At 52.8% G+C, this 14,827-nt stretch overlaps 1 protein-coding gene across 1 annotated transcript in view; it reads left to right on the top strand.

The window, feature by feature from the left end:
• Positions 1-14,827, top strand: part of LOC131211200 (homeobox protein homothorax) — a 135,185-nt gene that overhangs the window by 108,258 nt on the left and 12,100 nt on the right. The window contains exons 8-9 of the mRNA XM_058204588.1: positions 5,107-5,125; positions 13,227-13,325. Of these exons, the coding sequence (XP_058060571.1) occupies positions 5,107-5,125; positions 13,227-13,325 (118 nt within the window). The remainder of the gene's footprint in view (positions 1-5,106; positions 5,126-13,226; positions 13,326-14,827) is intronic.

Raw genomic sequence — 14,827 nt, 5'->3', positions numbered from 1 at the left:
CTTTTTTTCTCTCTCCCTCTCACTCTCTGTGTGGTTTTCTGGTCTGTGGCCGGACCGTTTGGTCCGGCAGGTTCGCTGGCCGTTTGCTTCCCTCGATTTTCGCCTTCTTCTTCCTTCTGCTTTCGGCCATCACGGCCTTTTTCGGGGGATTCGTTTTATTGTGCCTCCTTTTTACTGCTGCTGCTGCTGCGTCTTGTGGTGCGGTTCCTTCGAGACGGCCGACTTCGGCTCCGTATTTTTTTTTTTTCTCTCCCTCTCGACGTTGACTCGCGGCGCGCTGGGGACCGCTTTAAATTAATACGCTATTTGTCATTGGAGTTTGATAATAATTCCCAAACGAGAGTCGAGGACCCTCGCGGCCAGCCGGCGGACGTCCCGCGTTTAAATGGTTTGTTTTGTTTGGCGGCCGTTATTGGGCTGCGCGTCGCGTCGCGTTTTAAAATAGAAACCGATATGGCACCCCGCGAGGTCGAGGCCTTCGGGCGGTCCGGGCGCGCTTTCTCCGGTTCTCCGGGCCACCTCATCCATCGTAGCCGATCCAGATCGAAGAGCGCGCCTGACAGGCGAAGAAGGTGGCCTCTGGAGGTTCCTTATACGCATCGTACGCCGAACACACACGCAATACGTGGGCAAGGCGCGAGTGGAGCGAAGGAGAAAATCTTTGACTTTTTCAGCCACGGATTATCCTCATCCATCTTGGGGTGCGGCTTGTGTCACCCCGTTCCGGTCCGTCCCCCCCTCCAGGGGGCGATGCGAGGCCGGCTCGGCACGGACCTTATCGAATCCGACGGTTCCCCGCGTGGCGGAACGAAAGGCGAACACATTTTTGAGTGAATCTGTCCCTCGACGGCGGCGGCCATCATCAGAAGGAGACTGTGTGCCTGTGCCTACGTGTGTGTGTGCCCGTGCGTGTCCTCATCGGGGCCAGGCGATACACAGTCAATCGGTGGCCATTATCCGAAGGCACCACACTCGCTCTCTTCAAGGCGACGTCGGTTCCCGTGAAGTCGGCTACGCACCGCAGGGGGTTTCCACGTCCGAGAAAGCCTGTGGAACGGGACAGCGTCTCTTCGAAACGCCGAAGAATCGACAGCCGTCGGTCCCGGTCGGGATGACCCCTAGAAGAGGGCCCACCCTCGGCGGTGGGCCGCGGTCCAGCGTCTGTGATCTTTGCGCGCGTTATCGGATCGGTCATGTTTCGTTACACATTTGGCAGCGTCGCAGCCAGCCAGCCAGCGTTCTGGACACGCCACCTGGACGCATATGGCTCGCCAGTCCCGAGTCCCTCCCGAACTGACCGGTCCTGAAGGGCCGGCGGGTGCGCTTTGTTCTTCGTACCCAGCGTCCAGCAACGTCCTGTGCGGAAGGGTCTGCGCCGAAAACGTGCCGAAAAGATGCAGCGAAATGTGTTCCATTTGGAAAAAGGGCGAACTCGCTGCTCACTCTCTCGGGGCATAGCGGGCGAAGAAATTGACCATTTCGGGCCCCGGAACCCGGGACCGTTTGGTGACCGTCTTTAGAATGTGATCTTTCCCCAGGCCGGTCCCGGCGATTGCTTTCTTCTGGGACGATAATCGGCCCTCGGCAGCCGTTTGCGCGCCTCACAGCCGTGTGTTGAAATGGACCTGAAATGGACAGTTGCCCCGAATGCCCCTAGCGCGCTCGCGCCAAAGGGACCGGACCGGGGAACCGGACAGACGAAAATCTCATCCGAATAATCTGTAATAACATTTTCCTCCTCCTCCTCCGACTGCTGCCGAGGGCCGAGGACATTCCAGACGTACACGGGCTCTCGGGCGTCCCCTCGCGCTCTCGGCGTATCCTTTGGCGGGCACAGAAATTGGTTTTTAAATCATCCACCGAGACCCTGGCCCCGGGAAGGGAGCCGGGAGGAAGCGGGAGGGAGCTCGGGGCCGGAGTGAAAAAATCGAAAACCAATTGGCAGTAAATTTTGCTACGCTAAATCCTTGGCGCAATCGCCATAAACCGTTATTACAATTTGCTTTGATTGACCACCGGCCACCGTCGTCGGCCTCCAAGGACTCCGGGACTTTTGGGCCGGACCGCTTTTTGGCTGTTGCTGTTGTTTTTGATTCGGTCAACGATTTTCTTACTACTTACACATTTTCCGGCCAGGCTCAGGAGTTTTGTTTTGACTTGGCGAACGTTATTAACGCTTATCATGTCGATCAGTCGTCTCCCGGCGACAGCGACGGCATCTCGGGACGCAGGACCTGGTCCCGGGTGGGATTTAATGTGCTCAATAATTCATACTTCTGCTCCTAATGGCGGGACCTTGGTGACAATTAGACGCCGTAGGTCGACAACCGGACGTCCGGGGGTTCCCGAAAGTGGATTAAAGTGTTTACTCCGAACGCTTCGTTGCGCTTTATTTCGATCGTTCGAATCGGGTCTTGGTTCGGGGTCAGCCGGAATGCCATTTTCGTGCCTCGCATCTACCGCAAGGATGTAAACAGTTTGCGTTTAATGCGAAACCCTCAGAGGGATTGGTGATAAAAAGGGCTCAATTTTGATATTTTTTCCTTTAATACGACGGACGGAACGGAACGAAGAACGGAACCAAGTGGTGCACTCAGAACTCAAAAGAGACTCAGAATCAGACTTTTATTCGGTGAAACAAATAGTCGAATTATGGCCAGGGTTCGTCATTGAAGCAGCATCATAAAATAAGCTCTATCTCTTCTTAGAGCTAACTCAAATAGAAGAGGCAGCACCAGCCAGTGCTTTAATGTTCCTCTTTCGAAACCGCTTCGGATACGAAATCGTTCCTCATTTTTTGGAGTCCTATGAGGCTCTTTACTTGTTAAGACAAAATCGCCAGTTTGAAATTTTTTAAACCGCTTAAAACCGTACGTCTTCCAAAAACAAGCTTCGATAAGCATTTGATGCGATTCTGTGGCAGTTTTCTACAGCAGATAGCAGAAAAGCAATGATCCCTGCAAAAAGTCATTTTCAGGCACAAAAGTCAACATGGTCTAACCTTTCCAAGATGAGTTGCAAACCACATTTATTTGTTTTTCGACTTGAAATCATTTGCCTGATGGCAAAGCAAGGTAATTTTACCAAAAAAGCATAATTGACAAGACCAAATTGAAAGCTAGAGGCAATTTTTACACAATCCGATTTCATAGTTCTAGACCGCTATGTTTGAGTATGAACCTCTACAGCAACTTCTATGCAAAACATAGGTCTTCTAGTGTTGAAACCAATAATAATAATAATAATAAATTGAGAGAAGAAGTTGACAAAAAGTTCGGGAACGGATTCGGCTATCCCAACTAAAGGTTCTTCCAAGACTGCTGTCATAAATAAGGAAAAATAGAGTATTAAATAATTTCACACACCTCAAACGAAATGGCGAACGACGCATTAAGGTGCTTAGGCCGTGTTGGCCACAGTCCTTCCGTTCGATTTGCAAACTGTCAGCACCTCAGCCAGGTAACCGTCGGGACGTGATTTGATATAAATTATCTTTCGCTCGCCAAACCCGAAAAACAACTGGCCGCGGGCGACGTCTTCGCCAAGAGTTACACTTTTCGACTCGACCTCCCCCCAAGGTATGTCGTGTGCCGGGTTCCTCTAATTTTTTTTTTCTTTTGCCGGGTGAGCTGTTGATACCCCCAATTGAAGGTCGGATGGAGCGCGCTAAGAGGGGTGAAAGAAACTGTATCATTATCTCTTACCCGTGAGTGCTCTTTAAGATGGAAAGATACTCCCTGGTGGCGGCCACCACCGAACGGAACGGCCCCCGGGTTGGGTCAAGGATGGGAAGTCCGGGAGCACTATCGCGGGTGGTGTTCGGGGATGCCAAGATAATGCCAAGACAATGGTCCATTGAAAAGACACAAAAGCAGCACTTCCTTTCGCGCGCCCAACCCCGGGGGACCAGGAGGCCCGGTGAAGCGCCTCCGGGGCGGACCGTCCTGCGGAAAAGTCCGCCGGCGCGTTGGCGGTGATCCCGGGCGATAATAGTAATGATACGTTGCAATTGATTTCTACACCATTTTTATTTGATGTAATGAATCGGCGGCCGGCTGAGTAGCGATCAGCGTCCCCCCGGCGTTCCGCATCAGAGTCCGCGCCCTAACCTCTAGCGAACGGTGACACACGGATGGACCGCGCAGTAAAAAAAAAAGCGAGAAGCAACGGAAACGGACAAGATACATAAAGTAATTTTCAATACACTTAAAATCCCAAAAGCCCAACCCTCGAACGTCGTCGACGGGATCAGATTTGGCCGGGGCGGGCCGCGCGCGTCTTGAGGCGCAAGGCGTAAAAGAAAAAGGACACACCAGGGTACCATTCCGATGCCCACGGTAACGACCATTTGTGGGAAATGATTTTTACCGAGCATCGCACAACGACACAATGCAACAACACCGACCGGGGACGGGACCGGGAACCGACAGGAGCAGCCGAAACTCCTGCCCGAAAGTTATCGGATTTTGTCCCAATTTCAAGCAGGCCGATCCGGGCCGGGCAGATCCATTCCATTAACACCGTTACAGTTGAATTAATTGACGACTGTGACACTCGAGGCTGGGCTGCGGGCCGCTTCCCCGGCCACACGGGGAAGAATTATGTTTCCCCGGTGTACCATTTTCTTTTCACCATTCACGGACGCGCAGAGGCTGCCGCTAAAAAAACACACAAAATCTTCACCAAAAAGGTAGACCAAACAAACAATAAAATTTAAGGGAAAGCCCTCCCGTCGTCGTTGGGTTGTTGGGAGAGGAAGAAACGAATGGCACACACACCGGGGTGATGCATAAAGTTCCCGAAAGTCAAAACACGGCCATCCCTCTGGGTGTTCCGCAGAATTTTCCGATTTTCAAGTGCCTCGATCGGTGAAGCGGAAACGGACAAGTCCAAGGGCACGGAGGACACGAGGTTCCCACGTTGATAGTAGTGACTGTTACGAACTGACTCACCAACTAACAGTGGGTTAGCATTTGGTCGCGTCAAACAGCATAAGATGGTCTTTATTGTAAGCTCTTTTTGGATGCATGTTTTAAATGTTTAAACTAACCTTCAAACAGTCGGCTGGTTCGCAGATCATTCGTCTGGGTTGCACCGATTCAAGACGACAGTTCGAACCCTGACGGTGCATCAACTTGAGGGCACTATTTTCAGTGTCCATCATGTGTTTTTGAATTTTGGACTACCAATTACTCTTAGAACTCCCGGACTAGAACGTCTACTTCGTTCTGGAAATTACAAACCTTTAGTAAAAACTTTGACATTTTAGAAAACTGGGACGCTTGCAGACAATTGGCAAATATTACAAACTTATTACCAAAGTGGTGAATTCTCAACTCAAACTGTACGAAATTTGAAAAGCCAATTTCGTCCTCGGTAGTTATGTTAATTAGGAAGAATTGTCGTATTAACGGCTCGAAAAACCCACACGTCGTGCAAGAGAAGCCAAAGCACCCAAAACGAGTGACTGATTGGTGCGGATTTTGTTCTGAAGGCATCATCGACCCATTTTTCTTTAAAAATGGAAAAGGAGCGACGAAATTGAAGCGGAAAATTTGGACGACATTCAGTTTCAATAGGACAGCTCTGTGTGCTATACAGCGTCAGCCACAATCTATATTTTGGGCCACATCTTCGGAATCCAAACACTAGATGGACCACCCTTAAAATAAATCAAATAGTAACTATCAAACAGATCGGCTGGATTAAGGTTTTGTGGCTCTGGTAGAGTTAGACGGTCAACAACAGCGTAATTAGGTCGAATTAAAATTTGAAGCCAAAATACCGTTATTTAAGGGACCGTTCCTGAACTCTCCAACTTGCGCCGTACAAGACGGACTCTCAGTCAAACGAAACAACAGAAACCACGAAGCAGCACGGAAGCTTTACAGATCGTGTTGAGCGCGAAATCAAATCAATGCGCTTACTAACCTGTGCATATTCGTAGCAGTCGCGCTGGAACTCGAAATGTCACTAAAAAGGTGACAGGTAACGCACCAGAAGCAACGTGAGCTGGCGACATTCCGGCCGAGCCCTAGCCTGCCTGCCCGCTGGCCATAATCTGCAATCGAAACAAATTGTAACGCGCCCGTAGGATGCGCCCCCGGGCCCCTCGGCGAGGACGATCGGCCGACGATCGCCAGTGTGGGGGGCTGTCAACGCGAATCACGTGTCGGCGACGGTTGGCTAAATTACACAACGACAATTAATACCATGCATGCATGCAAATACACGCTCGACGCTCGCGACCCCGGTTTTCGGTTGTTTTTTCGCCATTTTGGCCGTTTTAAATTTATGTTGTCTTATTACGTTGCCGTTCTTTTTTTTTTTTTTTTTTGGCTGCTTCTTGTGGCCTGTTTTCGTCGATTTTCGTCGACAGCCAGTCCGCGTTGGGAGTTGTCATCATCATCATCATCATCATGGTCGTCGTCGGTTGGGTTTGCAGTTTGCGCTTTTATTTTTAGTCACCACGGCACGGTACGGCCACGCCGTGGAAACCATATTTTTGCGCCGCGCGCACTCACGCAGCCTGACACGCAACACGTTACCGTCTCATAACGCGCGCGCACGAGGCTTCGCTTTTCGCGTACGGTGTCAATATTAATTTAAAAGCCGTACGCGAGTCCTCCAGCATCTCTCCGGCCGGCGTCACGGGCACTTGTCAGGCGAATTAATTACAGAATTTTGTGCACACACATAGACGCGAGGCGGGGTATGGCACACACGGAAACGATTACTTCGGACCCGGGACCCGGGCCTGGGTTGCTGGCACAGCGCCGATCCTTGGCGTGTCCGTGCCGTGTTTCGACCGTGTGTGAGCAGGACCCGTGAAGGGATTTTAAAATTCATTGTGACAACAGTTAAGCTACTTTTGTTTTCTTGTTGTTGTGCTGGCCACTTCCTTTAGTGTGGCGAACACGAAAACAAAATGGCGCTGCTGCGGCTGCCGACGTACGAAGCACCGCAGCGAGCGAGCAAAAGTTTTTCTTTCGAAAAACGTTCCGTTTCGGGGCGGACGAAATGAATTTATCCTTCGTGAACGTGTGTCGGGATGCAAGGATGGCCAACCGGGGTGAGGTGCTCTTTCGCTACTATAAACTTGGTTGACTGTCGCCGGGAGTTTGCCGCAACATCTTAAGCCTTCATAAATGTATAAAGAACCCGGCAACCGGAGTCCGGATTCAGCGCCCTCGGCAAAAGGATCACCTCCCCGGCGCACAAAATCCCATCTAAAATTCTGCCCGCACGCACCGCGGGCCGCTCGACCCCTCGCCCCGGGGCTCCCCAAATAGGGAGTAGTTTTTCGGGGGCCCCCAGGATCTCTTCGCTTCGGCTTCTTCTGCTGGGAGGATAAAAAGATGAGAGGACTGGCCGGGCGCCGAGCGAAGGACCGGGGTGACCATTATCACTTAGTTTATATGCCAACAAATTTTGGTCACCGTCTGGCAGCCGGTTATCGCGGGCCACCGTACCCTGCCGTACCCTTAACCGGTTAAAAGGTCCTTTTTCTTTGGGCGAGGGCGACCGAAAAAAAAGGATCAACCAAGGATGGGGCCACTTTTGGGGTGTGTAAATTCTACGATTTAATATGCAACCGGGCGAGAGACAGCCCGACAGTGCTCAGGTGTGCACGCAGCCGCAGCACCCGGCAGATTAGTGAACGGTCCCCACACACTGTACGGAGGCAACCCAAGTTTCATAAGTTTCGGCCCAAAGTCGGTCTCGGCATTAAAAAAAAAAAAGGGGATACCTTTTGCCTATTACTTCGCCCACACAATGTAACCTACGGCGTGCGGGTGGGTCGTAACATCGTGAACCGGACTGCCGTCGCCCGAAATGCCCGGGCCGGGCCGGGTTCATCTTTTACGAACGCCCGAAAGAGATTGGTTTCTCCGGGGGTTTTTTTTTTTTTTTCATTCGGTAAGACCTTCCGGCACCAAACCACCACCAGACACCAGAGCAGACCTTAACGGTACCCTCGGCGGGCCAAGTTACGAGCCCACGGCAACGCACCAACTCTTTAGCTTTCTTCACGCGCAAATTCGTTGGGCGCAAGAAATGATCAATGCCACCCTCGAAAACCGGTGCTCAACAGCTGAGGACCCTGCGAGAGGACCTGAGCGGAGTTTTTGGACGATCGGGGAAGGTAGTACTAGCGTCATCTGGCAGCGTGCGTGGACCAATCAAACGCGCGCTGGGCTAGAGTCCACAAGCCCGTCTCTCCGTCGCTGTCGTCCTCGGCAGCCACGTGGAGTAATCAATTCTCGGGACGGGAGCCCTCGAAGGGCGGCTATTTATTTCTTGTTACGCTTCTCCGATAATTCACCCCATCGAGCTGAGAAGTTTGTTTGTTTGTTTGGTCATAGTTTTTCGGACGACAGGACCTCCCGGACCCGCGCTCGGTTGGTTCGGAGCCGGTCGAGACGTGAGAGAGAATATCGATTCCGCCAGGTTGATTGGACAACCTTCGCCTTCGATTCTCCACAGGCCATCGTGCTGATCGCGATTCCATCAGCCGATCGATCGATCGATCGCCGTTGGGGCTCTCAGGGGTGATGTACATGCACAGCTATAGACGTCGCCGACGTCGCCGAAGCCATCGCCCAAAATCTATGACCAGATCGCGAGGTCTACGCGGGAACGGAAGGCTTCCAGCCGGCGCGCTGGCGTTTGCTGTTTGCCTTCGACAATCTGCTTCCTTCCTGCGGCAAAATTTGTCCAACTTCTCCCCACACACACACACACTCGCTCAGCTGCTGCTGCCGCCGTCCTTTCCCATCTGCTCCTTTGTCATGGCCAACGGGGACCCCTGGCATATCCTTTCGCCTTCATCGCCGGTTGTTCCGATGGTGCGTTATTCCGCTTCGAATTTCGCCGTTGCCATCGTCGGCTTTTTGTTTCGTTGTTTTATTTTACTTTTTTTTTCTATTCGGTTTGTTGTTGGGGGGCTCTCGGGCCACTCGGAAATTAGCATTTGTGCCCTCAGGCAACCTCCGCTCGCTCGTTCGGCGTTTGGTTGGTTGGTTGGTTGGTTGGCAGGTTTTGTTTTCCACCTCCTTTTTTCCGTGTGCCGTGTGCATGTGCTCCGATTCCGATTCGGGTTTATTTCATCACCGCCCGGGCCCGGTGTATGCCTTCAACTTCTTCTAACTTCTGCTGCTTCTTCTTCTTCTTGGCGCTTGTTGGCGGGTTACCTGCCGGTGGGTTAGCTGCTTCTTCCGCCGCTTCCCCTTTGCCTGCTGCCGGTTGGCCCTCGAACAAACTCAAAATGGTTCCATTCTGCTGGGGCCCGCGGCTCGACTTCCCGCTTCTAGCTCATTTCAATACGAACCCCATTAGAAAGACGCCCGCGCTCGCGTGTCTGTGTGTGTTGGGGGCGGTGTGGGAGGGTGAGAAAACACCGGCACACACATACGCCGGAACACAAATTGCCGAAATGAAAAACAACATCAAAACCCCGTTCGTTGGTGGCGGGCGAGCAAAAACAAAAGCATAAATGAATCGTTTGCCACGACGACGGCGCAGAGCGCCTGGCATATGTGGCGCAGGGCGAGGGGTGGGTGTGGGGGGTTCCGGGGGGCTGCTTACCGCATAATGGCAGCAGCACCCGCCACCCGCCGTCCGACACGGCACTCGTGTTCGGCGCGGGAGCGGAAGCGTGTCGAGCGGAAAAGTTTTTTGACGAAAAGAGTTCCTTCTTCTTTGGCCCGCGGGCCTCGTTCTTGGCCACACGGAGCCGTGTGGCTATTTCGGTTGTTTCACTGCCGTGACGCCATTTTCCGGGCCCGTTCGCTCCATTTTGCTGTGTGGGGAATTTTAAGCCCCCTTCGTCCCGAGCGAAACTTTCGCGCGCGCTTCGCCGATAATACCGAAATCGCAAGCCGATTAAAACGCCCAATCGCACGGACGGAAGTCGTCCTCGTCGTTGCTGGGGCTCCACCGCGTCGTCCGGGTTTTTCATTTTGTTTCTTTTCCCTGTCTGCCACGGAGGCTCCACTCGATTGGCGGGCTTTAATCACCGCTCATTTCCTGGCCTTTTCCTTGATAAGGACTACTTGGCAGGTTTGGCCGTTGAAGCACTCCTTTCGATGGCGATGATCGTAAGGCGATGAAAAGCCTTAAGGAAACGGCCGGGGATGCGCTCGTAAGGTTTTTAGCCAAGCAACTAAGCGCGTCATTCAAGCAACGGCAAAAACTCCGGCCCGAAATGACTTTCAATCGACTTCCAGTTGAGAACTTTTAGCTTCGGGCTTTGGATTGTGGTCTTGCTGGTAAAGGTTGTAGAAAAGGAAAGAGTAACAAAATTAAATCACTGCAACCATAATCCGGCAGGATATATTAATGAAAGTGAGAATTAGTGCAAGAAGCAGCAGCTGAAGCTATTTGTTGGATGTTTTTCTTTCAACATAAAACTGCACGTCAATCGAAACATTATCAAAAAACATCGAAAACATCGAAACACGTCGTCAAATATTCAAACAAACACAAACTGTGTTTGCTCGCGGAATTATCGATAAACAGTGATGGTTTATGGTAAATAACAAACTTTATGTGGTTTTTCTTTTAGTATCAAAACGTGCAGAACACTGTGCAGTTTATAGACGGTAAAGGTTCGACAGGTTTCGAATAAATAAAATATAAACCCCTTCGTATAGGAACGACCTCTGATGGCCCGATTGATTCGCCACCCAGTTATTTCTTCAGATGGCTTAAACTAATTTAAAGTGATTTTGAATGTAATTTCAGGCAATACTAAACACTTTTGGCACTCCTTTTGGGCTCGCTAGTTTTCGGTCCACGTAGTACCGTAACCATCTCGGGACGAACGACTTAAGGGACCCACCTTGTTCCATCCGATTTCCCGTAACCGACGGCGCGATTTGTTTTTTTATCGACTCGACGAAAGAATTTGATTAAATTCTTCAGGGGCCACCTCTCTCTCTCTCTCGCTCTCGCCTTAGCTCACTCGCTCTAGCTCGCTGTGAACCAAAAAGTAAAGATGGGCCGACGGGCGATGGCAAATAACATTTTCCATAAAAATTACATCAATTTCTTCCGCGAATCTTCCGGCGACCGGGGTTGCGGGCGCCATCGTGCGTGGAGCGTGGAGTCAAAGTGAAGTTGTTGAGTTGTTGCTCCCTCGGAAAATTTGTTTCCAGCGACACATACGTTCCTTCCGTTCCGCCGTCCCCCAGGGGGCTGACAAGTTTAACGAATCGAGCTTGAGGAGCCCGCGGCCCATTTTGGGCTCCCCCCACACACCCTCCCGTATGTGTGCCTCTGGAGAAAATGAATAAAGGGCGCGCGGGTGCGGGAGACAAATTTGTTGGAAAATGCGCTCCGACCAATTACCATTACGCGGTATGTGTGCGCTGTCGGGAGATCGTAAAACAAGCGCTTGGCGGTGGCGAGAAAATTGCCAATCTAAACGATTAATAATATTTTCCGCGTTCCCTGTTCCGCCCACCGTACCCGGCCACGGAATTGATGGGACCTGCCAGCGGTTGTGGCGTGAAACTTGAAACAAGCCAAAACAAAAAAAAAACCTGAAGTGCGCCGGACCGGATCGAGGCGAATCTTCCGTCAACCGACGACCTTCCCGAACCACCCACCCGCGGCACCCGCGGGAGAATGACTTTTTTCCGGAACAGTCAAAAGTAACTGTTTCCTTTCCGGCGCACCCGCTCCCACCGGTTTCGCCGGAATCGACCGGGCCGGACCATCAAAACGGCGTCGGAATGTGTTCGGGCGACTGTGATGGGTTTGTTTATGGGCGGCAAATGAAACAATAATGTTTGGAGCCGTCTGTCCACACGCCTGGCCGCCCGCCAGCCAACAATAACGCACCGAGATGAAACACGGGACCCCGGCGCAGCACACAAGACGCACTTTTCGGTTCGGATCGGCGCGATTACTTAGCGCAGCGGTCCGCCCGAAGAGCGACCATTTCCTGCCTGCCACGGGCCAGGCACCCAAATAGACACGTGGTTCCGGTTGCTGTTCTGTGGCCCGTCTTATGCTGCGACCACAGCCCAGCATAGGCTTAGTGAACACAAACACACCGATTGACGGCGCGGCGCATCGGAAAATGTAGCTATTTTTACGAGCCAGGAAAACGGGGGAGCTACTGTTTTATGGGTCGCCGCCGATGACACGGAGTGGCCCCGCGTCTGTGCGCCGGCGATCGTTTCGCGGAAATCGGCCACACCGAAATACCTTCCTTGAAAGAGGCCGCGCGCGCTCGGGGTTTATTTTTTCCCGGAGAACACAGCGGCATTTTCCCCAAAAGTGACACATTTTCCCCCTCCGGGTTTTCCACGAACGGCTTTTGAGGTCTTTGACGACCTCACGGGCACTGCAGAATCGCGAGAGGGAAGTTGAAAGCGAACCAGCGTCCAAAGGCCACGCCACGCCAGTTCAAACGGATTTCGGAACCGAATACACACGGATAGCCCGGGTCCGAGTTCGAGTCCGAGGGGTTCATTATTTTTTGGCGTTTATGCGTTTTGCCCTTTCATCCGGTGGCCCGTCGGCCACGGCCAGCCAGGATGCTTTGTGACCAAAAGTACAACATTTTGTAGTCACTTTCTTGCGTCCGAACGGCCGCCCGGCGGCATGTCCACTGATCTCTGGCAGACTTTGTAGTTCGTTACCATGGCCACGGGCGGATCCAGATATTCAATAGCTTCGCCATCGATCTGCGGCCCGGTTCGAGGAATCGCCCCGTAATGAGAGATGCTGGTCTGGCTGGCCGTCCGGGGGACCTCTCAAGAGTCACATTCCGCTCTTGGTCCGGCACCGAGCGCAAGAGCGCCCATATTAACCTCGTTTTAGGTTCCCCCCAGCTCGGGCGTAGTAAATCGGACAGGAGTGGGTAATCGATTTTAACCAGGTGTTTAACAGAACTGACGTACCGCACGGTGCACGGGCGTCCATCGTCCGACTTTTTACATCGTTTCCCGGGACACGGGACCCGGAAAACTGATTACTCCCGTAGCGAAAGGCATCGCCCGGCCCGGCGTAGCCCCGTAGGGCCCTGTCTTTCGAGTCCGTCCCTTATCTGGTTCCCGGGCAAACGGCCGGCCCAAGACGTACGGGGTACCGGCAGCAGTAAATCTGGCACCAATAGACCTCGCCCGTGTGAGGTGTCGGACCGTATCGGTCCAGCCGGTGGATATGATCTTCCAATCTCTAATGCGCCTTTCTCCTCTCTCTCTCCCTCACAGGTCGATGGTGTTCGAGGCGAGAATGGTCGTCACCATCCGATGCCCGAGTCGATCAGTCCCGGCGCGTCCTCTACTCATCCGTCTTCCTCGGTAGCCCAGGTAAGTGTCGGCCGACACTGGTTCATGCAAATCCGCCGGTCGCCCCGGCCGGTGACAATGATGATGATGGTGTGTAGTTATCGTCCACTCGCTCGCCGCCACCACCGAACGTTGGAAATTGGGCGCGACCGGGCGGCTATACATGTGCGTATCTGTCACATACCTTGCAGGCGCAACTCCGACACGTGCGCGCGGGCGCCCGTACAGCGTGCTTCCGGGGCACAGGACCGGCTCGCAGGACCTTCCGTGTGGCCTACGCTCACGTCTGCATCCGTCATCTGCACACGAAACGTCTGAAATTGACATGTTACAGCGTGCGGGGGTTCCGGGGGTTGAGAAATTGCTTGCTTGCCCAAGTACAGCGAGGCTTTTGGTACACGATTTCCCAGCCCTGATAATAGCCACCCCACCCCCGAAACAGCTTCGTGGGCGGCCCCCGGCAGCTATTCGCTCCGGGATCGACACAAGCTTCTTTTTTCTTTTCCACCAGCGCTAGTCCGGTGCGCCAGTTCCCAAGTAGAAGATGCCGTAGAAAGGGGTCCACTCGACCAACGTGGACCAATTGTGGACAAGGGTTCGCAAACAACGTGGTGTGAGTGGTGGTCCGTGCCGCGTGTAATGAGGTCGGAACAGCGGATTCCCCGGAAGGCCGGCCACCGGGTCACACCCGCAAAATGGGATTGGCGGCTCGTCAACCTGGGGCTAATAATTCTCTCGCACTTCTGGCAACCCCTGGACGCGTGCGTTTTTGCTGGGCGAGGGTGGCCAGGACTCGGCTCGCCCGACGACGGCGGGCCTGGGCCTGTGAGTGACAGCATTTCAAGAATGCAGGAAATGTTGTTGGCTGGTGGCGCACCGTTTGTTGCCGGAGAGAGGGTTCTATTATTGTTATTACTTTTTTACGGCCGAACGAGAATTGCGGCGTGGCCTTCCGGCGGGCAGGCGGCCCGGAAACCCACTGGTCCGACGGTGCACTGTGCAGGATGTGTTTTTTGGGTGAATCAAAACAAATTCATTACACGGATGATGGACACACCGCGTTTGGGAGCCATTTGGGCCATCGATCGGTGAAGGTGTATTCTGCATTCTTTTCGCTTTGCCAATTATTTCCAAAACGGCACACCAACCGACGGCGACGGCGGGACAAGTTGTGGCCAAGGCCATATTGGGCCGGGGCTAATTTACGAGAAGTTAAAGACACGATTTAACCTCGTCCGCCCGTCGCTCTATGATGGCCATTAAAGTTTACGAGCGCCATTTGCATCGCGAGCTTAATTCGCGCTCGGCCCGAGAATCGCCATAAGGTGACAACACTCCACAATCCTTCGCTCTCTCTCTCTCTGTCTCTGCCGTGTGCTTGCCTCACCGTAGGGGATTTAATGTTTGTTCCGGATCGTTTTGAAATGTTTCGCCGTACTCGGTGTTCCCACCAGAGGCCTCGTCCTTCCCTGCGCGGGCTGAGCCATGTTTTGGCACAAAACACTTAAGAAGCGACGAAATAC

The sequence above is a fragment of the Anopheles bellator genome, chromosome 2, assembly GCF_943735745.2.
Source record: "Anopheles bellator chromosome 2, idAnoBellAS_SP24_06.2, whole genome shotgun sequence".
NCBI lineage: Eukaryota > Metazoa > Arthropoda > Insecta > Diptera > Culicidae > Anopheles > Anopheles bellator.
This window is presented reverse-complemented; position numbering and strand designations above follow the sequence as displayed.